Source organism: Citrus sinensis, chromosome 3 (genome assembly GCF_022201045.2).
Source record: "Citrus sinensis cultivar Valencia sweet orange chromosome 3, DVS_A1.0, whole genome shotgun sequence".
NCBI classification, from domain to species: Eukaryota; Viridiplantae; Streptophyta; class Magnoliopsida; order Sapindales; family Rutaceae; genus Citrus; species Citrus sinensis.
The window spans coordinates 1,893,895-1,919,872 of NC_068558.1; the positions used below are offsets into that span (position 1 = coordinate 1,893,895).

The 25,978-nt window shown below is 32.6% G+C and overlaps 3 protein-coding genes and 1 long non-coding RNA gene across 4 annotated transcripts; 2 read left to right on the top strand and 2 right to left on the bottom strand.

Annotated features, from left to right (window-relative positions):
• Window positions 1-3,819: 3,819 nt before the first annotated feature.
• LOC112498361 (uncharacterized) lies at window positions 3,820-6,886 on the top strand. Its single transcript, XR_008053479.1, has 3 exons — window positions 3,820-4,688; window positions 5,846-5,956; window positions 6,759-6,886. It is a non-coding gene; the product is annotated as an uncharacterized LOC112498361 (long non-coding RNA).
• Window positions 6,887-12,179: 5,293 nt separating this feature from the next.
• On the top strand, window positions 12,180-17,872 carry LOC102612357 (uncharacterized). The gene is made up of 9 exons (XM_006476520.4): window positions 12,180-12,582; window positions 12,965-13,165; window positions 13,255-13,377; window positions 13,546-13,583; window positions 13,692-13,800; window positions 14,114-16,516; window positions 16,640-16,795; window positions 17,060-17,190; window positions 17,337-17,872. Exons 1-9 carry the CDS (start codon window positions 12,505-12,507, stop codon window positions 17,578-17,580), a joined length of 3,483 nt encoding a protein of 1,160 aa, XP_006476583.2. The 5' UTR covers window positions 12,180-12,504; the 3' UTR covers window positions 17,581-17,872.
• A 1,742-nt stretch (window positions 17,873-19,614) lies between these two features.
• On the bottom strand, window positions 19,615-20,502 carry LOC102621866 (protein LURP-one-related 4). The gene has a single exon (XM_006477456.3). The coding sequence runs from the start codon at window positions 20,453-20,455 to the stop codon at window positions 19,859-19,861; it is 597 nt and encodes a 198-aa protein (XP_006477519.2). The 5' UTR covers window positions 20,456-20,502; the 3' UTR covers window positions 19,615-19,858.
• Window positions 20,503-22,833: 2,331 nt separating this feature from the next.
• On the bottom strand, window positions 22,834-23,740 carry LOC102622155 (protein LURP-one-related 4-like). The gene has a single exon (XM_006477457.4). It carries the CDS (start codon window positions 23,693-23,695, stop codon window positions 23,120-23,122), a length of 576 nt encoding a protein of 191 aa, XP_006477520.2. The 5' UTR covers window positions 23,696-23,740; the 3' UTR covers window positions 22,834-23,119.
• Window positions 23,741-25,978: the final 2,238 nt, after the last annotated feature.

A 25,978-nucleotide genomic window follows, 5' to 3' on the forward strand; every position in this document is an offset into this window, starting at 1 on the left:
TCAGGAAAGCATAGCAAATACATCACAAATACAATAATTAACCCAAAAAAATTTCAAATTCATCACTACCTAGTAGCTACTACCGCTATAACATTATATGAAAAATTAGGGATATAAATCCGAAATTCCCATGTCTCATCTATCTAAATAAATATAATGATGTAAAGAAAATAAGAGTAACACCATAATGCATGAACAAACATCATCAACATTCAACATTTGGACTTTGCCATATGCTCCTCATTCAACTGCCATTTTGCTCCTCAGCTTCTCGTTTTTGTTGAGCTAGCATTAGGCCTCAAAAATTATACAAGTAATTAAAATAATCATATCAAAATCAATGTTGAAAGTGAGCTTACCAAAAATAACACAACAAATAACATTATTACATGCGTCAATTAATTTATAGAATTCAATTTCCTCCTGACTTGGTTGTATTATGTGCTCTCTTACTAGAGTTGAGTAAAGTCAATTTTGAGTGTAAATGAAGGACTCAATTGTTTTATGAGTTAAAGAATTATTAAAGGAATGAAGAATACACTCTTGTGCTAAATGCTGACTCGGAAGCCACGGCAGACATTAGAATCACCAAAACATTTTTGACAATTTGAGATAAAATAGATACATAAACTCATTCAACTTCTACCAAAAGAGAGGAAATTAGGACAAACATGTTTTTATGTACAATTTTTTTTTTAATAGTTCTAGGTTTTCCATTTCCTACACAACAATTAGGATTTTTAATGCCTACTTGTGTGACGGAGGCTATTGAAGATGGCTACTGAAGATAGCAGAGAAGATTGCAACCTTCTTCTACTTCATCAAAAATTCAAGGTATGTTTATACCCCCTATGCATATATATCATAACTAAGAAAAGTTCATGGCTTTCGTTGTATGAAAAATTATTCTTTTTTAGGTTTGATTTCTAACATATGATTCATTGAACTTATGGTGTGTTTACTTCTTTGAATAAGGAAAGAGAATAGAGGAATGAGAATTACAGGTATGTTTACTTAACAAAATTGAATTTGGGAATGTGAATAAATTATGTGGGACCCATATAATTTGGGAATAAAGAATGAGAATCTCATTCCCATGGGGGGTTGGGAATGAAAATGTGGGAATGAGAATGAAACATAATTTTACTTTTCTATCCTTCTAATTTTTTCATATTTCCTAAATTACCCTTGTTCAAACCACAAATAATTTTATTATTTTAAATGTCATTAATAATAATAATTATTATTATTATTAAATTTTATTAACTTTATTATTTTAGTTATTATTAATTATTTTTATTTTTATTAATATTATCATTATTAACAATAAAAATAATGACAAAAATAATTCATTTATCATTATTAACAATATTATCATTATTATTGTTGTTGTTATTATTATTATTATTATTATTATTATATTATTATTATTATTATTAATAAAAATAAAAATAACAATAATTAATAATAACTAAAATAATGAAGTTAATAAAATTTAATAATAATAATGTAATTTTCATTATCTACATACATGTATAAATATTATTATAAAAATGATATTAATTAAAATCATAATAATAATAAAGAAGGTTAATAATGATAATATTAATAGTAATTAATAATAACTAAAATAATAAAGTTAATAAAATATAATACTAATAATAATAATAATAATAAATGTTAATAATGATAATATTAATAAAAAAATAATAACAATAATCAATAGTAAATAAAATAATAAAATAATAAAATAAATAAAATTTAATAATAATAATAATAAATGTTAATAATGATAATATTAATAAAAATAATAATAACAATAATTAATAATAACTAAAATAATAAAGTTAATAAAAATCAATAATAATAATAATAAATGTTAATAATGATAATATTAATAAAAATAATAATAACAATAATTAATAATAACTAAAATAATAAATTTCAATAAAATTTAATAATATTATTATTATTAAATTTTATTAACTTTAATATTTTAGTTATTATTAATTATTGTTAATATTATTTTTATTAATAACAACAACAACAACAACAACAACAATAATGATAATATTGTTAATAATGATAAATTAATTATTAATACTATGGACATTTTGATAAATTGATTCTCATTCTCGTTTATTTTGTCGAGTAAATACATCAATGACATTCCAGCACATTCTCATTCCCATTTATTTTTGCTAAGTAAACATTGAAATCTCATTCCTATTCCTCATTCTCATTCCAGCCCATTCTCATTTCCAGCTCATTCTCATTCCAGCCCATTCTCATTTCCAGCTCATTCTCATTCCACCCCATTCCCATTCACATGAAGTAAACGCACCATTAGATAAACACTTTTTAAATATTTGTATACATCTTAGATTCAGTAATAAAATTTCGGATGAATTTATAACATTGCAACTTGTCTTTTTCATTGTTTTATAATGTTGTCAAATAGTTTATATTGTTGTAAAAGTTATTAACAATATTTTTCAACTTGTCCCAAATTTTAAGTTCAAATATAAATTTTTTTAACATACATACATACATACATACATACATACATACATATGTATGATACATATGTGTGTGTGTGTTATAAATAAATTATTGCTTAAAACCATGTTCCACCATGATGGGTTGGCATTGGCAAGCCAATGTTGCCATGATTTTTTTTTCTAACCCCAATATTGGAATGGCATTTTAACATTAATTAAAGTTTATTGCCTTAATCTGTAACTCTTTTTTTTTTTTTTAACTTTACAAGTCTCCTTTAATATACATACATACATACATACATATATATATATATTCACTTTACTAGTCTCTTTTAATCTTACATTAAATGTTTGAGTATATATATATATATATATATATATATATATATATATATATTCACTTTACTAGTCTCTTTTAATCTTACATTAAATGTTTGACAGTAATAACTTACTAACTCAATATCTTATCCAAAAGTCTAACAATCAAGTAGTATCAAAGTATCTCAAAAAAAAAAAGAAAAAAAAATGAAAGTAGTATCAAAGTAACCGACCATTCAATTTGAGTGTTTGCTTTTGATATCACTCGTTGAGGTCATTGTTCATCATGTGCTCTAATATTAAGGTTAGATTTTAACGTGTTATGTGTCATGCATAATTCATTGAGCTATTATTATGTTTTTAGAAGATTAGGTAAAAAAAAAAGAAGCAATGCTGCTGTGCTTAGTTTATTGAATATTTAATTTGTATTTAACTGATGTGTAATTAATAAAATTTTATCATTTGAATGAAAAATGGTAAGAGTACTCAATAATTAATCATCACGTGAGTCAATCAAGTAATTTCACATCATTTATTATATTGAGATATAAATCGAGACTTAAAAGAACACGCACGATTAGCTATAATTTACACTTGTCTTAATGAAGGCTCGTTTGTCTTTACAAACATGCGTAATCTCTCTCTTGATATCTACGAGAAATTCTATAATACCTCTGATGTATTACAATTAATTAATGTATATATGACATGTGTAGTTGAGTTTAATATAATCACCGCTTATATGATGATTTTTCAAAATAAATACACACATATCTTATTATGTGATAGCAGCTCAAATGTATACTAAAATTTCTCGACATCCACGTACGTTACACAAGAGGCAAAGAGTCAAAAACTTTCCGGAAACCAATTTGTCTCTTGGTATTGATAACCCCATATACCCACAAAACGATTACAGCTTCTTGTTTGAAATAAAACATGGGACCAGCGCCCCTGGTATCCCATTTCTACTTACTCCTGATCATATAAATATATGTGTCATCATTACTAGAACTAGATGCTCAGCAGGCAGCGCTCATATTTTAGGCCAAGAGTAATATTTCGCTTCACTTTTCCATTCACCAAATCTAGCGCTCGCTTAGGTTAGCTGAGATTAGCTTCTCAATTAATTATTGCCACATTTTCTCTTCTCCCCTTGTATATATACGGGCATAGAAACAGTAATGGATGTGTTCATCCCAGAAGAGTATGTTGCACGGCGGAGAACTGAAAAGAAGGCGGCTGCAATGGCCAGAAAAGGGTCAAATACGGTGTCGGAATCAGGTAAGAGATCAATGGAGAAGTCCGGTCCCCCGCCGTTCCGGCGCCTAGACAACAATGAGTTCTTGGTCTCCGGAGGTCTCAGCGAAAATGTTGTATTTAGTTGCTTCTCAGCCTGATCTAAAAGGCTTTGGTATACTAATTTCATCTTAATTAGTAATGTGTTACTACAGTTATAAAAGTTAATATACGTAGAACTTCTGTCTTGAATACATAGTGCCTTTTCCTCATTAGAGGTGTCTACTGAGCTTGTGCGGCGATAAATCCTTTAATTAATTAATTAGCTTCATTTTCCATGTACTAGTTCAATTATATACTCTTCATATTGCCAATTTCGATGAGAATATTATAAATTTGTTTATTTGGTTAAAGTCATGGAAGGCTTGTCACGAAGCCGACATGCAGATGAAGAATGAGAAAAAGAAGTGAGAATGTATACGTATATGCAACATACACCAGCTGCAGCCGCGGGCCGGCGACCAGAGCTATATCTTAGACGTCATTATGAGAAAGAAGAGCAACATTACTCTCATTCACACTAATTTGGACTTGGATCTAAAGTGCTCTTGTTGTAGAAGAGGCTAATAGGTAGGTCCATATCATCGTCGTTGTACGCATATATATGCATTTGGCCTTCTCACGCAACATACACAGGTCTATGTATCTTTACTTCTGTGAATCTTTAAACATGCAATTTATTAATTACATTATCTTATTTTATTTATGGTGAGGTGTTTTGCATTCTAATCGGCATAATTTTCTACTCAAGACACTCCTTCGATAGTTTTTGAAAATAAAAATTTTACTCAACACACCCTCAAAGCATATATCAAAACAATCCTCAATTCTATCTATTTTCCGTTATGGATTTTGATTTTCTTTTTACACCCATAACAATATTTTCTTATTGGACAAGTGATTAATGATTATTAACTTTGCTCATATCAATGAATGATAGATTTGTAAAGATTTGTTTTCCTCATACCTCATTCTGTTATCGGAAGTCATTTTAGCTAACAATTTTTTTTTCTCAAAGAATATTCTACAATCATGAACTTAATGGCTTGTACAGTTGTACCGATTTATATATGATAGTTTTTATTTTTATTTTTTGGAAGTGCATGTACATTTGAGAATTAGTAAGCAAAGAGCATCAATAAAAAAATCTTCACACTCTAATCAAGAAATCATGTTAGATTAATTTAACGTTTATTGAAACCAAGAAAGTGGAATGAGGGAAAAAAAATTATTAGAGCTTGGATGTATCTCTTAGTCAAAAATTAATTGTAATATAAAAATTTAAAATCTAAATTTATAGTATGGATTAATTTCATATCATGAGAGGATTCTAATCCTAGAGAAAAAGGAGTTCACAAAATAACTTTTGAAAGATTTATTTGGTTTATAAATAGGATGTACTCCTCTACTCAATAGAATAATCTTTTAGGTTAGATATCTGAAATTTTTAAGTCTATTCCAACAATAACTGTACATGTTGATAACAAAAATAAATAAATAATTAAATAAAAGGCTTGAAATTAATCTTTAATCCATTAGAGTTAGATGTGGTATGTATCAATATCTTCTCCTCTATCTTCAAATGAATATTACTATATGTTAATTTTGCAAATAAAAATTTGTTGGGATCATCTTGTTTGGGGTTCAAAAGTTCAATGTTCAAAGACTTACTTGATGTGCAATAATTATTAAGTTTTGGACTTGTATGAAATTTACCATTAAAATAGGTTTTGAAAAGCGCATAATATAAGGAATAAAAGGAAGTGGCGGTGACATGAAGAAATAGCAGAAAAAGACGAGAGAGGGAGAAAAAGACAGTGGCGTGAAATTGTTTGGGGGTAAGGTTTCAATTTTTTATTGGACAATCGAATGATAAATTTAAATTTATCTTCTTTTTTTTTAATTTAAAGGATAAGTTTTTCGACATCGCATTCTAAAATTCTACTTGTTTTGATTTTTATTTTATTCTCTCGTTGTTTATTATTTGAAATATCACTTCTCTCGTTGATTATTATTTGAGATATCACTTGTTAGAGAAACATATATTAAACTCTTACTATAAGCCAAAATTGTTAAGATTTTTAATGTTGCTAATCTTTAATTTTTCTTTGAGAAGAATTTATCATGTAATCTCATTATTAATATAGTGAAAGGTTATACCGAACTACAATTCTATGATTTTTTCAATTTGAATTTTTTACTTAAAAATATATGTCTCTTTTGGTTGATTTATTATTTGAATTGTGCTGATTTTTTTTCTACTTATTTATTTATAGTACACATCTTATTTTAATCACAAAAAAAAATTATTTCCGCTTAATTTATAATTACTTGCGTAGCTTCCTTTCCCAACAAAATTTTGTTGCGTCAAATACGAAGAACATTGAGAAACAACTAGATTAAATATTTTTCTTGATATTAAGGCCGTGAAATAGATAAAATTGAGAAGTAACCACGTTGTTTTGAACAGAGATATTTATAATAAAACCGGGAAATAATAGCTAAATGCTTACGGTACTTATAGCTAGCTTCTGTTGCAGACCAGTGTACGTATGTAAGTACATATAATTAAAGGAAGAGAGCTTTGATTCAATAAATTTCTCCTGATCGTGATCCCATTGTACTTTCCATATCATCTAGGGTTAACTTGTCCAGCATCAGCGTTAAAATTATTACCAGACTCAGAAACCAAAGTTAGAAGAAAGTCAAAGATATCAGTAGCGATAACAGCAGATGCGACATCGTCTTTGAGTAGGGTCCTTCTCTTGCCTTGCATGGTCATCGTCCATGACCTTTTCGTTAGCTCTTCGATAAAAAGCTCACATGCTTTTGAGAACACAATCGGTGCCTCCCCAGATATCATCTTCACGTCGTCCCCGGATTTCTTCATTATCTTCTTGATCCTTGCCAACGGCAACGAGTGAGTCCCCGCTCGGCCCGACATTTTAGAGAGCAACCCCGAATATGTCCCCGCTTGCCTCATTTCTCATCAATCCTTAATTCTTAGGGCTGGTAAGTGAATTGAAGTACTTAGGGATATATATAGGTTACAATTGTGAATTTTTTTTTTTTAAAGACATATAAAGAGTAGTGGCCGGCCAGCCTGCCTGCTAACGTTAGGCCGGCTTAAACCTATTTTTTTAATCATTGACTTATTGTTAAACAGTAATGCATTTGCAGAATTGCACTCTGTTTCGAAAAATTGATACTTACTAATTGATTTGTGTTATCATTACGTTTTTTATGTTTTACAATTACATTCGGTTATATTGAAACTATTCTAAGATAGAATACGTTTTCATAATCATATAATTAAAGTTATATATATTTTTTATTATTTATTATTTTACGTGTGTGGTTGTGTATCATTTTACGTGTGTAGTTGTGATTTGTTTTCTACTTTAGAACAACAATTACGTTTACAATTTTGCTTTGTTTTTATAAAGAAAAAGAGATCCCTCGTGATTGTTGGTCAACGTGCTTCATTTTCGTATCGTCATCTTCATTTTCGTACAACAGTGTCCAACAGTCTTTATTGTTCATTGGAAGATCCCCATTAAGAAATAACTTCTTTTTGGCATACGTATTCAAGTAAACAAATGCAAACTAACTTAAATTCTTGTTTAATGGGCTGGTTTTAAATTAAAGGGTTGTTTTCTTTAGCTTCTAATACAGAAATTTAAACGTTCGGTTGAGATTTGGTCCAACCCTACGGCAATATAAATTTTGGCTAGATCAATTACAAATTATATTTTAAAGTCCACACTTGTCGCACAAACACTAACGGTCAACATTTTATGCAATTGGTTAGAAATAATATTCCGTATATTTGATTGGATGCTTTTACAAGCAATCTGATGAGCCGTCTACATTGTTTGTTGCATCAATGAATCAAAGGGAAAACATTGTGGAATCCCCTAAAATTAGAGACAACTTGAGGTGAAAGAAAAATAGTACACTGACTATTTTATTTTAAATTTAGGGGGGAAAAAAAGCATTTGGGGACATATATAAATGCTTTATTTGTCACCTTAAATGAACAATTGAGGAATAGTCAGCAGGTGATTAATAGTTGATGATAATGAGTGATAGAAAAATAAATATTTGACTATCGATTAATAGACATTTCACATGTTGATTGCTTATCTTACTCGAAAGATTACTTAGATCAATTTTTTTTTCAAAATACTTATTTTTGGAAATTGAAGCAATAAAAGTGGAAAGTGATTTTTCAAAAAACAGCAATAACAATAAATGAATTAAAGTTAATTTCAAAAAGATATAAAAAAATGAATTAAAGTTGGAGAATGCGCTGGTTTGATTGGCCCAAAAGATTGTTGGCTTGAGCCCAAGAAATCGGTCTTCTACCCCTTTTTTTCTTTGATCACGTGAGAGCAGTAGGCTTTACGGCTGTCCATGCATGTGAAATCTTGTTTCTTGTCATTTGCAGATACGAACACATCTTTGCATCTAGTTCTATTCTTCTATTCGTGCCTCAACTTTAGTAAGCTAAAGATGATCATGAGCTGCCTGGAAGGAAGAAAACAAGCAAATAAATAAATAAATAAAACAATTGATGGAGGCAAAACAAATCGTGGGGAGTGAAATCATGTGTTTGTAACTTGTGATATCAATGGGGTCGACCGGCTTTCACGTGAGCACCTTCTGTTGTCTCTCGTCTCTCCACATTTCTTCATCATTAAATTCCCCCTATGCTTTCTTCTTTTTTTATTTTTTGCTTTCCTTTCCTTTCCTTTCCTTTATTGAATAATCTGTAAATGCATTTATTTGTACATATATGTATCTTCTCTTATCTTCCCTGCTTTAATCTTTGTGATTTTTCAGCTACTGCTTAATCACACTCTCAACTTTGTTTGTCATGCGGTGTAATCATGTTGAAAAAAAGGTAAAGTTTTGAAAGATACAAGCAACCTATCTTCACGTGAATAAAAGATATATACATATTAAAGGATCGATTGGTCAAGTCTAGCCACCTAAATATCTGCATCCTAACAATATTTGGTCGCTCTTAAAATTTAAATTTGATATTTGTTGTGGTTACCATTTTTTTTTTAAATTTCCATAAATATGTTTTATTGAGCTGAAAAGATATAATGGCTCTTACTTTCCAACGTATGATGACATAATTATAAGCTCTAAAAGGCATTCCACTGTGGTTTGAGTGACATAAACGTACACAAATAAGGAAGTGATCACCCAATAAGAAAAATTTTATGTAAATTTTTGTTTATGGCGTAAAGCTTCACGAGGAATGAAATGATGTGGAAGTGGATTAAGGGTCCCTCTCAAAAGTGAGTACAAGTTGGAAGATCGATGATGCCAGAGAGGACCAATTCTTTGATCATCACCAACTCCTTTAACCTGCACACACCACACACAGTATCCCAAGCATATCAACATCTTTACAGTTCACACTTTTGCTTCTGTGAAGGAGGCTTGTCTCCAACTCTTAATTTCCATGATCGACAAGAATTTTCATGCCAATTACATAGTACATAACCCAATTTTTCATTTCATCATCACATATTGGAGAAAAGAAATCATAGTTTTTGTGCTTTTGATCAACGAATGCCCATTATTTCAGGCTAGACTACGAGACTGTTGATCAATCAAATGCCATTAAAAAAAGAACATCGAAATTAAATATCCTATTATGTTATCTATAATAATAGTAACAGTGATAGGGAATGTGAATGAAGCTGGAAATGGCAGAGTTATGGCCCTCACCATTGAAGGCGTTTATTGGCCCCCCTAAAAACACTCATATTTGTGGGACTTATTATGAGACAGAAACAGACATACACATATATATTAGCTGGTAATTAATGTAGCCGGTTGGACACCAATAGAGGCCCTGAGCACTCACATGATTTTGCTAGTATTTTACAAGCATGCATGTGCCATGGACCATTGTTCAGTCTGCTGTACTAAGGGAAAAATACATGGAAGAGAACAACTGAAGAAGACACAACTCAAAAAGAGAGTGATGTGGGCACGTGGCCACATTTTGCAAAGGATATTTATAGTTAGGTTGGCACGGCAGTTGTGAATTTTATTGTGACTTTGCAAATATGTATTAATTGCTGTGATTTTGAATTTTTGATGGTCCTACTGGCTTTGGCTTGCCAATTAAATACGTACATGAGAATGGTAATACAAAACTTGGTGGAATTGGTGGTGTGGTATGGTGATTGGTGAGTGTGGTCGCTGTGACTTGACTGCAGAAGCACGCCTTGACTATTTTGGACTCTTTATTGAATTGTGGTTAAGGCTCACTCTCACCTCACGCCCAGCATATGACCAGCTTTAAAGCCAAGTAAAGATCGAAGAAATAAAACATAAACACAAAGCAACCCCAGCTCTCTCTCTCTCTTTACTCGTTATTTATTTTCAAACACAATGTAATATTGAGGCTCCATCTCTTGACATGTCCACGTACCGCCCTCTTACCATACCAGCAGTATGCTTCAATCTTTGCCTAAACTTACGGCACCACCCCGCTTTAGTTAAACATCCTCACCAAACCTACATTACCAAACGGTAACGGCAGCTATATTTTTTTGGATAACACAAGTACAGATAAACTATACATTATATAACACGAAATCAAAGGGCAGGAAGCTTCTCATTTTCCTATAATTTTTTGGGAAGTCATGAGTGGGTCCTTTGGATTTAGAAAAAGACATTAATTAGATTATTATCATTAATAATGCTTATACACTATTTGTATAGTATTCTTAATATTTATATAAATAAAGCAAACATATTTTGACAAAAAGTTAGAGGCTAATGCGGAATTTTTATGGGTAAAACGTCATTTTCCGAAGATTATGACGATCAAGAAATTATTAATTAGTCGTAGCTAACCGTTGGCGTTCCCTAATTTGCTTCATCCTTTTTCTTAAGTTGTCGGCGTGAATATACTAATAAATGGTTAATAATTTTGTACCTGGCTAATCTGACCCTTCGTTATATCATATTACATGCCAAACCTGAAACCTATATAATCTGTGCGCAAATTTTATGTCAACTCACCGGATAAATGAAAACAAATAAAAATAGTGCCGAAGGAGAAATTGAAATACTTAGTAAATGCATTAATTGTTTCACCTTATCTTGTTATCGTCTCATTCGACGTGCTTCGGTAATTCAATCTTTTGAATTTCTGTGTGACAATGTACACATCGATTGCAACATTCCTCTTTGCACGAATTTGTTGAGAAGATACTGAATTCTTGTCGTTCACTTATTTTCATTTTGGATCCAATAATGCCAACTCTGGGTGAATGAAAATGCTCACAAAAATACATGTGTTCATGGGTCAATTATTTTTGATAATGACAACACAATGCCATTCTCAAAGAGCCTATTTTCTCAATGTTAAAAAATTATTAATCGCCATTTTCAGCCTTTTTGCTTTCATTATGGATTAAGAAATATCAAATGTGAGTCTGAAAAAAGTGGCAGAATTGGTACATTAACCACCCAATGACAACAATGTAAGCTTATTGCTCACCCATCAACAGCAGCAAGCGTAAGCAAAAATGAAAAAAAAAACAAAACAAAATCGTCGTTTTCTTCATGTAAAAAGGATCTAAAAGATGTTATTACCAATGTGTTTCTTTGAATCTATCTTTTATTGATCGGATTGTCGATTTTTGTTTTAACCTTAGTAAATAGTAATTAGCCGTTTCTCGGTAATGCAGCTTCAACAAAATCTTCATCCAATTTTGCCCTTAAATTAGCGGGACTACATGTGAAATTTGCTCCATGCCTCCATATAGAAATTATTTTTAATACTAAATTTTTAGAGTATAGTTTTTTTCTTAACAAATTATTTTAACTGGAACATGCAAGGGCATGTTTGTAAAATCAAAAGCCTGCATTCACTGTTCCCTTGACCTGAAACACTTTGGTTTTCACCAAATACAATTTCTTTAATTAAATTAATTAATCAGAAAAGAAGCTTCTCTTACAATTTTATATCTTTTTTTTAAAAGTAAAATAAATTTAAAAAATAAAAATAAAAACGTCACCTCCCTCTAAAAGTCTGTGTTACAAAAGAGAAGAGAAACACAAGAGCTTCTCTCTTTAGATCTGCTCGTCCGTTATATTCGCAATACTTAGTACAATTCCTGTCCTAAACTCGGCCTCTCAACTCACTGTGTCAAAAACCAAAAAAAGAAAAAAGATCGATTTTTTTTTTTTTCTCTTTTTCCTAATACATTGTAATTTTGGTATTGTGTGTATACTTGTTGTGTGATTGGTGAGCATTGGATCGAGTGATTCTGTAATGCTGGTTTTCCGGCGGGCGTTGCCGGAGCTCCGGTGAGTGTTCGTGTTTCAAGGTGGAGCTCCGGCGAAGATGTTTAAGTCGGCGAGATGGAGGTCCGACAAGAACAAGATCAAAGCTGTGTTCAAGTTGCAGTTTCATGCAACTCAGGTAGCTTACTTCTGCATGTGTGCGTTTTGATTAATTCGGTCTTGATAAAGAAGTGAATGGTATGTGCTTTTGGTGTTGGTTTTGGAGTTTGCTGAGGATGGGACTTATTTATTATTACTTTTCATATGATAATTGAGATCAGTTGAATAGGCAATTGGTGGTTCTGTTTGGTTTCTGAGACAATGTAGCTAAAGAACAAAATTACGGTGCTTGAAGTTCAGGTTTTTTAATCATTTGGGCATTGAAAAATCATGAAACTTAGCTCAATTGAGGAACCATTTGTCCTTTCTGTTGTTTAATCATTGGTTATCCTGGCAATTTAACAGAATGGTAATGGAGAATGTGAATAAGTGATCAAAAAAATGTGTTTCTGAATTTTCAGGTTGCACAGTTAGGGGAAAATGCATTGATGATATCGGTGGTTCCCCTGGATGTGGGAAAGCCAACAGTGAGATTAGAGAAGACTGCAATTGAAGATGGATGCTGTCGGTGGTTGAATTCAGTCTACGAGACTGTGAAATTTGTTAGAGAGCCAAAATCTGGGAAGATCAGTGAGAGAATATACAATTTCATTGTCTCTACTGTAAGAAACATTGCCAAACTTTTATGTTCCATTTTTCTATTTATTTTCATGTGGTTGTTTATGAGATTTGTGTTTGTTTGTTGATGTAGGGATTGTCAAAGGCTGGTTTTGTTGGTGAAGCTTCGATTGATTTTGCTGACTATGCTGAGGCGTCTAAAACTTCTACTGTTTCTCTCCCCTTAAAGTACTCACGCTCCAAAGCAGTTTTGCATGTTAGTGTTTTCTTGCTCTCTCTTTCCTATTTATATTTGTTAGACGAGATACCTCTTGAAACCTTCAAAAGTTCTCATGAGACCTCTGCCTGCCATTATGATTGAAACTTAAAAACTGCGACATTGAGTGAAGTGAAAAACTGAAATCCAGCTTTTGCTTTATGACAGGTTTCAATACAAAGGGTGCAGGAAAATGTTGATCAGAGGTAAAATGAATGAATTTCACTGTTACATTGCTAACTCATTGTAAGTTTCTGGAGTACTTTTTATAGATTATGACGGCAAATGTTATTCTTGCTTGAGAGTATTTTCAGAGAGAAAGAAGAAATTGAAGATGCGATTATTACAGCTCAAGATAGGAGCCTAAGGACTCAGTTAAGCAACAGTGATGTGGAGGAAAGCTACAAGGGCAATGGTGCTGAAGTAAGGTTTCATTCTGTCTTGCCAAAAAACACGATTTTGATTTCTTCTCTTGTTAGTTATTTTTCCACCAAGATTTTTTATTTATTAATGGAGAATGTCTAGGGCATCAGGTAGCTGTTTTGTTGCTGGGAAATTTTGGTTTTATTCTTAATGTTTTAGTAATTGAGGAAATTGAAGAGCTCTTGGATTTGGAATTTTCAACCCATGGGTAGTTTTGAAAATAGGAATTTGACCCTTCTTTTCTTGTTTGGTACTTTGTTATGCATATGATTGATCAGAGTATGTTTCTTTTATCTTTTTCGTGGTTTTACAGGAGAAACAACCAAGTCCAACTGTCAATGCAGAATTGAATGGTAATTGCAGGGCATCTAGTGGATCTGATACTACATTGTCAAGTTCTGAGAGCAGCTCTGGGCTCAACACTCCGCGAGAGCAGGACCCTAATAGCTTTGTGTCATCCCTGAGCCACACCTCAGTGCCCCATAAAACAACAGAAAATACCCCAACAACAATATATGAAGAGCATCCGAAATCACAATGGGAGTGGTCAGCAGGTTCTGATCAGGGAATAAGTACCGATGACTCAACTAATGGCTTTCAGGACACCTTTACAAGAGAAAGGTCCCAGCAGGCTTCTGATATTGAGATTGAAAAACTCAAGTCTGAGCTTGTTGCTTTGGCTAGGCAGGCGGATTTGTCAGAGTTGGAATTACAGACTCTGAGAAAGCAAATTGTAAAAGAAAGCAAAAGGGCGCAAGATCTCTCGAGAGAAGTCATTAGCTTAAAAGAGGAGAAAGATTTACTTAAGTTAGATTGTGAGAAACTCAAGACCTTTCAGAAGCGCATGGATGAGGCTAAAGTCAGAAACAAGTTGCACTTTCAGGGTGGCGATCCATGGGTTCTTCTTGAGGAGATCAGACAAGAACTGAGTTATGAGAAGGACCTAAATGCCAATCTTCGATTGCAGCTGCAGAAGACCCAGGAATCAAACGCTGAGTTGATTCTTGCTGTGCAAGACCTAGATGAAATGTTGGAGCAGAAGAATAGGGAGATATCCAATCATTCCAACAAATCAGGATCCTATGTCAATGCCAAAGAGTTGAGAAGAAACATTTCAAAAAGCCAAACAGACGATGACGAAGATCAAAAGGCACTGGAAGAGCTGGTTAAGGAGCACAGAGATGTCAAGGAGACATACCTGCTGGAACAAAAGATTATGGATCTCTACAGTGAAATAGAGATCTATAGAAGAGATAAAGATGAGCTAGAGACGCAGATGGAGCAGCTTGCACTTGACTATGAGATATTGAAGCAGGAAAATCATGACATCTCTTATAAATTAGAGCAAAGTCAGCTGCAAGAGCAACTGAAGATGCAGTATGAGTGCTCATCTATTGGTAATGGAAGTGAACCCGAAACCCAGGTTGAGAGTCTGGAGAATGAACTGAAGATTAAGTCAAAGGATCTCTCTGATTCTCTGGCCACCATAAATGAACTTGAAACCCACATTGAGGGGCTGGCGAGTGAACTCAAGAAGCAGTCAAGGGAATTCTCCAATTTTCAGGCCACCATAAAAGAACTTGAATCCCAGATTGAGGTTTTGGGGAATGAACTGAAGGAGCAGTCAAAGGGATACTCTGATTCTTTGGCCACCATAAAGGAACTTGAAGCCTACAGCAAGAATCTGGAGGAAGAGTTGGAGAAGCAGGCCCAGGTATATGAAGCTGATCTGGAAGTTGTAACGCGTGCAAAAGTTGAGCAGGAGCAAAGAGCGATCCAAGCCGAGGAAACCTTGCGAAAGACAAGGTTGAAAAATGCTAATACTGCTGAGAGGCTACAGGAGGAATTTAGACGGCTCTCTGTGCAAATGGCCTCTTCTTTTGATGCAAATGAGAAGGTGGCTATGAAAGCCCTGGCGGAAGCAAGTGAACTGCGTATGCAGAAAAGACATCTAGAAGAGATGATCAACAAAGCTAGTGAAGAAGCCCTGTCGCTTAGAGATGATTATGAGACAAAATTGTGCCAGCTTTCCAATCAATTAAATGTGAAAACAGATCAGATAGAACAGATGCTGAAGGAAATCAACAATCTGTCCAACCAGCTTGAAGAGCAGAAGAAGCATGATGAAGAAGATAGTGGGGCTCTTTCCTTGGAGCTCCAGCAACTGAAAGCTGATACTGAAAAGCTGATGATGGATAATAAATCTCTCTCTGAAGAAGCAGAACAGAAAGAAAGTTTGAGAGTTGAATTGGCACAAATGAAGACTACTGTCAAGGAATATGAGCTGCTGATTCAAAGAGCAAACAGGGAAAGAGATGAACTGGAGAGTACAATTGCTTTAGTGAAGAAGGAAGCAGAGAGCTCAGTGGAGGAAGTACAGAGAATACAGCGTATTGAGGATGAAAAGGAAGCTGCAGTTGAACTGTTAAAATCAGAGCTGGAGCTGCTTAAAGTTCAGTGTCATAACTTGAAACAGGCTTTAGTTGAGGATGAGTCAGAGAAAGAAAAACTCAGAAAGCAGGCATTCCAGTTAAAGGGTGACCTTAAGAAGAAGGAAGATGCACTCAACAGTCTTGAAAAGAAGCTGAAGGATATCAATAGACGAGCATCGGTTTCTGACGGGACAAGAACTACACTTAGAAACAATAAATCTGCTCCAGTTTCTCAAGGTTCTAAAGAGATTGCAAACCTCAGAGAGAGAATAAAACTGCTTGAGGTAAATGTTGAACTCGTATGTAACATTGAATCTGATGTAACTTTGTCTATTCACTTTATGTTATGGTTGTGGTGGAGATAATGAGCAAGAATTCATGGCATTGATAATTTCTTTATTTTGCAGGGACAAATTAAATCAAAGGAAATTGCTTTGGAAGCCTCTACGAATTCATTTGTAGAGAAGGAAAAGGATCTTAAGAACAAAATTGAGGAGTTAGAGTGCAGAGTGGAAGAACTCAATCAGAATAGCACAAGTTTATGTGAATTGTCATTTCAAAAGGTTGGCATCATTATAAACATCGTCTAATACTTCAGAAGCATGCACATTTTGGAGAACAGTCATTTTAGGGGCAGCCTAATTTTTGACCAGTCCAGTTTTCTTTTCATGGTTAAGAGGGGCTTGGGGGATACTCTTATTACCCATGCATAGATCAATTTCCTTTCTGACTACTAATGGCATAAGTTAAATAGAATTCTATACTGACTTAAAGGTTGAACTTTCTTTTGTTTATTAATTCCCTAAACGGCTCATCTTGGTGTACAGGTAGCTACAGATACCATTCACCTTACTTCAAATGGATGTGTGCTTGAAGAGGTGAGAAGCCCAGCTGAGTTTCTGAGCAGTTCTTCATGTCTATCCAAAGAAAATGGAAATATCGCGCCACTAGTCAAGAGGTATGAACTGAAGAATAGAATTCCTATATATATATATATATATATATATATATTACTTCTGTTTTGTTTTACCTTTGCCCCCTGCGGAACAGCTGACTTCTGTGGTAAAAAATTACTGATTACTTGTGGTACTTTCTTCTCCTTAGCGATGATGATATTTCAATAGAGAAAGATGTGAAACCATCCACCACAAACAATGAAGAGTGCAGCATTAATGATATGCTGATAGAACTAGATTCTCTCAAGGAAAAAAACCAATGCATGGAAAGCGAGCTAAAGGATATGCAAGAGAGATATTCAGAGATAAGTCTCAAGTTTGCAGAGGTAGAAGGTGAAAGACAAAAGCTTGTGATGACTCTACGCAACCTCAAGAATGCCAAGAAGAGTTGAGTTGATGACGATTTCAAAAATATATATAATTCAAAACCTATATACAATGTAAATATAGTTGCAGCAGCTGGATGCGCCCTCTCTAAAAAATCGATGTGGCAGTTCTGTTGGCGTGAATAATTAGATTGTACAAAGTTCATAGAATTTTACCTTTTAGTTTTCGAGTGTAGGGTAAAAGGTTCTTCACCGTCTGATTCATGTTCTTTCAGTAATCCTTATTTTTTTGGTTTAAACCTTTTCATGATGTATGTGAAGTTTCTCATCAATGTATTCATTCATTTTTCTTGGTAAATATGTAATCTAAACTATCTGTACTGCATATGGGGTATTATTGATAAATCCAACAGCAAATATTTATATGGCGTATTATTGATAAATCCAACAGCTAATATTTATATGGAGTATTATTGACAAATCCAACAGCTAATATTTTACAATGCTAACTAAAGCCAACTTAGGTTCGCTTTTTTAATTTTTAATTCTATTTTATTTTATTGCCTTTGGGTTATGACTAGAGTTGGCAAAATATGTTGTCAGCTTGTGTTTGTGTTGTATCAAATTTAAGTTAATTCAAACATGACATATTTAACAATTATGTCAAAATATTGAGATTGTAACTTGACATGGAAAACAAACGATTTACTTAATTATGCACTTAATGTTTATATATTTAATAAAATTTACATTAAATATTTGCACTTCATTATATATATACAAAAAATAATAATTATAAAACAGACATATCTACCAAAAATATTATATACTTATACTATTGAAGTTCTAATAAATAACATTATATATCAATAATATAAAATATACATGTCTACCAATATTTACACATTTATATTATTTAAGTTATAAATCTATTTAAAATTTGATAAATGGAACATCATGTATATATTTATCCTTCCGCTTCCCGGTCCCCCAACCCAAGAAGAAGAAGAAGAAGAGAGATGTCTAATATTTGAGTTTTAATGATGAGAACTTACAAATGAATTTAAAATAAAAAATATAATCGTATTATTAATCAGATAAATAGGTCAATAACTTTAATTGTAACCCGATATAAAAAAAAATTGTATTAATCTAGATCCGACCCAATTGTGTACAATTTGACAACCTATAACTATTTATTTATATTTATATTAGATAATCGAATCGCGTCAAATTTTACCAACCCTACTTATAAGAACATATATTCACTGAAAATTTTGGGGGGGGGGGGGGGAAGTATAATTTTCACTTTGGTCTGTTCTCTTGTATGTATTTGACTTTGGCCCAAGAAATCTTATCTTTCTTTCATTAGGGCCCTAGCTCGTAGATAAGGCTATGTTCCTCTCGGTTGTTTTCACTTTTCAGTTAGGCCAGTATTACCTAAATGTAGGAGTTGGAATTTGAAGATCAAAAGGAAGAAGATGAAGAAATGTCTTTCGTTTTATTATCACAAATCTCATTCAGAAATGAGCTCAGCTCAGTATTTATAGTAGAATCTAATACTTGCTAAGCACGCTAATTATAACTAAGCAATCTAACTACTAAATAACAAAGTCTAATGTAACTAATTTCAACACAATTGATAAGTGCTGATTTGTTAACTAATTGCTGCATAATCCAGCTGCATGGGAATCTCTTCATAACAGTTTTGCCATCTGGAACTTTCCAACTTCTCACGTGCACCTTTCACTTTTACTCCTAGACTAGCTACTGGATTTACAACTAGCTTGATTCCAGCTGGCACTCCAACGTGTGTTGCATCAGGTTTAGCTTCATCAGCTAATTCAATAGTAGGTGCATTCAAGAATTCGTTTCCTTGTTTGGTATTCCAAACCACCTAAAATGCAGGACACAACCATTTTTTTAACCCTAAAATTAACAGATAAAGATAATTTTGGAATTGCTTCTGATCAACAAGAGACGAAAATATTCAATTGATCATGAAACGAAACATAAAAAAAAGTCAAAAACAATCAGATAATTAATAAATTAGTAGTATTCTTTAATAAAGACATGTCACACGCTTTCTTTTTCGCCTCTACATGCCAAGTCCACCCTTTTCTCATGAAACTTCACTGTTAACAAATGCTAATTGATTTACTCATAACAAAAAAAAAAAGAAGTTGATTGATTACGAACAGTGTAACATCAATGTGAGATCTGGACATAATACAAAGTAAATCAACAGGTACAAATTAGTGGAATAAACTTCCACAAAGAACCAGAGATTTCGGTTTAATTTCTCTGGTTAATTACGTGATGGAGTCATTTGGAAGGCTGTTGTCTAGAGTAAGTGATTCATTAGTCCGTACACAGTCACAAGAGCCATAATGAAAGAGCGATCGACATGAGGCTGCACCGATAATGTTAACACATCGTCTCCTAATAATACTCCCGATCCCGAACGGGACTGCTTCCTCATTCCCTCGGCAACAACAACTCCTCTTCCACACTCTATTATCTTGAATAATGCTGCTGATTTAGTGCGACCCGTAGCCGAGGCTGCTTCTAACTTTAACTTATAGCAGCTGGCTTCATTGTTAGATAAAAGGGTAATTTCACCTTTCTTCGTTACTTCAAAACTTGGTTTCTCTTTATTCAAGTTTGAACCATTATTCTCGCCTTTGTATCCCCTCCATAATCTTCCGAAAACCCGTACTCTCCGAAGTATGGTGAACAAGACGTTGCCTCGGAGATCCATTAGGTAAACTTCATTGCCGCCTTTGTTGTCGTAATTTTCTATACGATAAACAATCTCACCATTTTCGTTGAAAACGGTGCATCCATTGCCTTGCATCACAAGGGATTTCATCCATACGGTGAATGATTCTCTTTTTGAAGCAGCTTCAACACTTATTGGGAGAGGACGAACCTTGGCCATTTGAGTGATCAATAGAGCCTTGAAGACCTGAATAATGAATTGAGTTAATTAATTACTTGTATGTGCAAGAGAGAGATCACCTTGCTGATGTTTAAATACTTCATGCCTTGTGTTACTTTCTGAAGGCCCCATAATTTAATTGGGAATAAAGGAACTTGAACTCTTTTATTGAAGTTTCTTGAGAACAGATTCCATCACGTTTATGGTATGCATTTAAAATATGGCTATATACATAGAATATGTATGTGCGAATTCAGAATAGTTTAGATATCATAAGTATTTATACATATTTAACATATTATTTTCTTTAATTTAAAATTTTTTGGAATACTGTACTTATCTTTCATTAATTAGATGATATTAATGACCAAGGGAATACAAACTTTCATTATTGTGTAGATTTGATTAAGTTACTTGATTATAATCCTTCAACCCGCCTATAAATTAATTATTATATATTATGGTAAAAAGGGTGAACTTCAATTTGTCCCAACTTAAACTTATAATCTTTAATTTATTATAAAAATATGAAAACGACCCCCATTTACTAATAAGAAAACAAAAAGAATTTCATCAACTTGTCCCCCATTTTTCCTTATCTTCTCAATGAAAATTGAGTTAATTAAAATTTTTAAATTTTGAAAAGTAAATTGAAGATTTTTATTGTATCTTGAAAATGAATTGAAATTTACCGTGTTGTAACTAAAATTATTACTTCAATTTCCACGCATTAAAATATTTTATTAATTTAATTATTTATAATTATTTTTTTGAATGATAATTTATAATAATGACTAGTGGCGAGAGTGATGATTTATCATAATGACTAGTGGCAAGTTCTGGATTGATCCAATTAAATTAACTTCTTGATCAATTGACAATATGAAAACTGAAGATATTTGCAGAGTCGTCCTCGTTCCTTTTGTAGGACTAGGATACTTGACTAATACTGATTTAGCTAATGTGTTGAATTGATTTGGCCACTGTGTTGACCAAACATTAAGATATGGGACTTTTATGCTTGTCTTAACTAAGGTGAGTTGTCTTGCCCAAGACGTGGAGACTTCGCAGTCGAATCTGACGCTCAACTTAATTTACCACTGACTATAAATATTATAATATAAATCAAAATTTTTATAATTTTATAATAAGGAAGTCCTTTATTTTAAATAAAATAAAGGATAAATTAAAAAAAAAACACACACATATATATATTATTATACAATGTCTTTTAATGTGTATTGACATGTGTGTATGTTTAGAGAGAGAGAGAGAGAGAGAGAGTTATTCTTTATTGAAAAAATCTTCACTTCATTATAGTAAGGATACTATTAAAATTTAAAAAAATACAGATTTAAATATGTTAGAAATTATATTTTAATTATTTACTAGTCTAATATTTTTTTTATTTTAATGGAATCGATCCACACAAAAATGCCCTTATTAGAAAAGTACTCAGTATATATATGTAAGTAATTGGCCTTTACTAGAATAACATTTGGCCCCTGGTTATTTATCCTTTTTTATTTTTTCAGTCCACGGTTAAGAAATGCTAATTGATTTAAAAAAAAAAAAAAAAAAGAACTTACAGATGTACTTGGTTGATCATGAACATTGTCAGATCAGTGTATGACAGTCACACTGGATTTGGATATAATACAAGTAAAAAATGAAATATAATTCCACGAAGTAAAGACCCCTAAGATTTTGGTTTAGTTTCCTAGTTAAATGGTGTTAAATGAAGGAAAAGAAAATCGCTTCTTGACCATGTTCATGGCCTTCATTTTGTGACAGAGTAGCTTATCGAAATTATAAATACGATCAACTATATTTCTTTGAATACAGTTCATGGTCCACTGCCTTGCGTCACAAGGGATTTCATTTCATCCATATGGGAGAGGATGAGCCTTCGCTAGTTTGAGTGAGTGATCAGGCGATGTTTGCTTTAAGAAGAAAGAGAGAGAGAGAGAGAGAGAGCTCTATTCGCCCTTGAAGACTTGTTTGAACCCAGATGTAAATATACTTGTTGCAACAGAGTTAGAGACCGTGGATATGTGTTTAAATTAGCTAATGATGCTTACTTAGTTTATATACATTGGGAACAACTTCTCAAGTACTCTTTGTGTATATTTTAAGTTATTTTTCAAAAATAAGATTCCATCGCGTTATTTATGGTATTCGTTCATTACATATAAAAGATTGCTTTCTAATTTTACATTTTCTTTTTCTTTTTCTTTCAATTCTGCAGGGTTTTGAAATCTTCTGGTCATCCTAAATCTGTGTTTGTACTGAAAAGTTAAGCTAGCTAACGAATTAAGAATTAACTTGAAATTACAATTACAAAAGCATTTGATATTTCATGAGCATTGTACTAATCGCATCGTTCTATGATTGCAATATATATCTATATATATAGATATATGTATTTAGATATAGATATATATAAGGAATATATGATCAGGTACAAATGGTTTCAGTCCCATAAAAAACCTCTGATTTTCGTATATATTCCTTTGTTAATTAGAAGGTGTTAGATTGGGGGGAAAAGGAAAAAAAAAAGAGAGAGAAAGAAAACAGATCATCATGCTTGAATATGTTCTTGGTCCTCACTTCAAGCTAGCGAGGCAGCTAGCCGAGCATCTATGGAGTCATTTCGAAGGCTGTTTACAATCTGTGACGCATCAACCCATACACAGTTACAAGAGCCATAATGAAAGAATGATCGACTTGGGGCTCTACCACTAAGGTTAACACATCATCTCCTAGTAATACTCCTGAATTAGATGATTGCTTTCTTCTTGCCTCTGCAACGACATCTCCCCTACTGCAGTCTACTATCTTGAATGCTGATTTGCCAGCTTCTAATTTATAGCAACTAGTTTCGGCATTACTAGACGAAGACAAAAGGGTAATCTGACCCTTCTTAGATACTTGAAATCTTGGCCTCTCTTTGTTCAATTTGTCGCCGTTATCCCCTCTATAACCCTTCCATCCTCCGAAAAGCCATACTTTGCGGAGAATTGTGAAGAGAACTTTGCCTCGAAGATCCATTAGATAAACTTCATTACTGCCTCTGTTATCATAATTATCTATTCGATAAGCAATCTCACCATTTTCATTGAAAACGGTGCATCCATTGCCTTGCATCACAAGGGATTTCATCCATATTGTGAATGATTCCCTTTTTGAAGTGACATATTCAGCAACTTCGACTATTGGGAGGGGATGAACCTTAGCCATTTGAATCGTTATAAGATGATTGCTTTGAGAGTAAAGAGAAAGCGACTATTAATATGAGAGTTGGTGGTGTAAGAGTGATCCCTGTTTAAATAGTTAATTTAATGACCATGTGTTTATACTTTAGTAAGGCCAGAAAACGGGAAGAAACTTCAAATCTTTGATACAACTTTGGTATTATAAAGATTCCACATCACGTTTTTCGTATGCGTATGTAGGGCTATGTACACGTATTTCTGCTTTACTTAGATAAGTATGCTGAGATCGATGCTTTTCTACATTTTTTTTTTGGGTTTCAATGAATCAAGTGCAAAATAAAACAAAGTATTGGGTAGTGAGGATATCGTTTGACGGCATCAATGACATATATAGCAACCTGCATTATTGTGTGGATTTGAATAATTGCTTAAATCATTAATCATGTATATTCTTCTACGCTTGAACTTCAACCAATACATTTTTAAATGGAACTTTACAAAACTTCGAGTTTCATGTTTTCAATAATTTAATCGAATGTTTATCGTTCATTTGAATGATACCCAATGGAAGGCCAATAACATAGCCGGTGGCCGTCCTTTGAATAGTGGGTTTGTTTATTAGTAATCTCTAGATATTGCATCACTTTGTGTAAGCTTCTTTTTTCTCCCTTAATTAATTTTGCAGAGTTAATTGGCTTATGTTGACCACAATCAAAAAGGTCAAAAGTGAAAACTCTTCAGCTGGTCGTGACCTAGACAACGTGGGGACTTTAATTTAAAATCTGACACCCAGCTTAGCTGCCATGGATTAAAGAATTATATCAAACTAGTCTTTGAAATATGAAAACGATCTCAATGTTATACACTTGCTTGTACTTGTCTCCTTTCTAATCGTAATATTTTTCTCGGTGAGATGCTCCAGGTGTGTATATATGCAATTTCGGTGCATTTAATCGGTTAAGGGATAATAATTTTAATCCGATCTCATTGATTAAGTAGAGAGCACCTCGTCACACTATTTTTAAGTTCTGATCTAACAATTCGTATTAATTCTTTAAAAGTATATTCAATGGTCAGGTTTTAAGATGAGAATTCTCACATGAGAGTGACAGACTTATAATTAAGAATACATATATGTAATGAAGATATAAAAATGAATAAATATTTTCTACTTTAATTATCAGACTAGCCATAAGGACTAAGGTTGTGGCTTGATTTTTTTTTTCCCATTTATCTGTAATAATCTTTTTTATGGAAAACCTCTTGCTAAAGCTGTACAAAATGCCAAATTGGCCCCAAACTCATGTACTGTATGTTGTGGCAATTTGGGCTGATGGAAGTCTGTTGTGTGGTGTACCATGGTTCTTGCTGCTAACGTGAATCTTGTCAATTAAGAGCTATAACACCCCAACCTTGAAACTACATTTTAATTTTGCAAATAAAAATGCAAACATTCTAACTTTTTTAATTCTTAAAAATTTATAAGTCAAAACATTAATTGTAGTTTCAGGATTGGTGTGGGATTTAAGGGGGATGTATATCATTATTCCACATACGATGCAATCTAGTTTTAAGTTTGTATCATGCATCCGAAACTTTGAATCAAATAAATCATATTCATTAGTAATTTTAAAGAGTAATTGAATACCAATACAAGATAATGGTAACAATGCTTTTGGATCGTTGATTAATTGAAAAAGTACTAAAGCAGGGATCTAGGTAACTAATATGGATAATTAGTCAAATAAAATGATATTTTTGTAAAATATTAGGGGCTTCTCCAAAGTTCCCCACAAGAAAGTAGGGGGAAAAAATCCACTAAGGAAAAAGGAAAATTTGACTGAAATTGGTTGGGTTTGTCAACATATTAATTATCACATGTATAATAAAAACATATGCAGGGTGCGGAAGAATATACATACATAAACTCATTAATTAACGAGTTGCTTAAGAGGTTCAAGTGTGTGAACCTGTGAACTATTCTTGTACTTTTTGACTTATTATCTATAATTTCTGATGTAAGATAAGTAGGTATATATGATCTTAGATGGGCATCATTTCCATTAGTTCAACACCGCTTAGTTTAATTTGTATTCCTTTAAATTAATAATGGTTTTTCTGTCAAGTAAGAAAGTAGCGTTGAATATATATATCTTATTCAAAACACCAAGATAATTTAATTTAATAATTAATTAATTTGAACTATTCTATTTTGTTAAGGTAATCAAGTGATCAATGATTCAAAACTATTTATACAAGCAAAATTTAGTTACCATCACTTATCTGAATAAAAATAAGACGAGTATAA

Excerpts from the sequence above, each read along its gene's own strand:
- LOC102621866 (XM_006477456.3), bottom strand. The coding sequence starts at position 20,455 with ATGGCCAAGGTTCGTCCTCTCCCAATAAGTGTTGAAGCTGCTTCAAAA.
- LOC102622155 (XM_006477457.4), bottom strand. The coding sequence starts at position 23,695 with ATGGCTAAGGTTCATCCCCTCCCAATAGTCGAAGTTGCTGAATATGTC.
- LOC102612357 (XM_006476520.4), top strand. The coding sequence starts at position 12,505 with ATGTTTAAGTCGGCGAGATGGAGGTCCGACAAGAACAAGATCAAAGCT. Across the intron at positions 13,378-13,545 it reads GCTCCAAAGCAGTTTTGCAT|GTTTCAATACAAAGGGTGCA; the intron begins GTTAGTGTTTTC and ends GCTTTATGACAG. Across the intron at positions 13,584-13,691 it reads CAGGAAAATGTTGATCAGAG|AGAGAAAGAAGAAATTGAAG; the intron begins GTAAAATGAATG and ends GAGTATTTTCAG.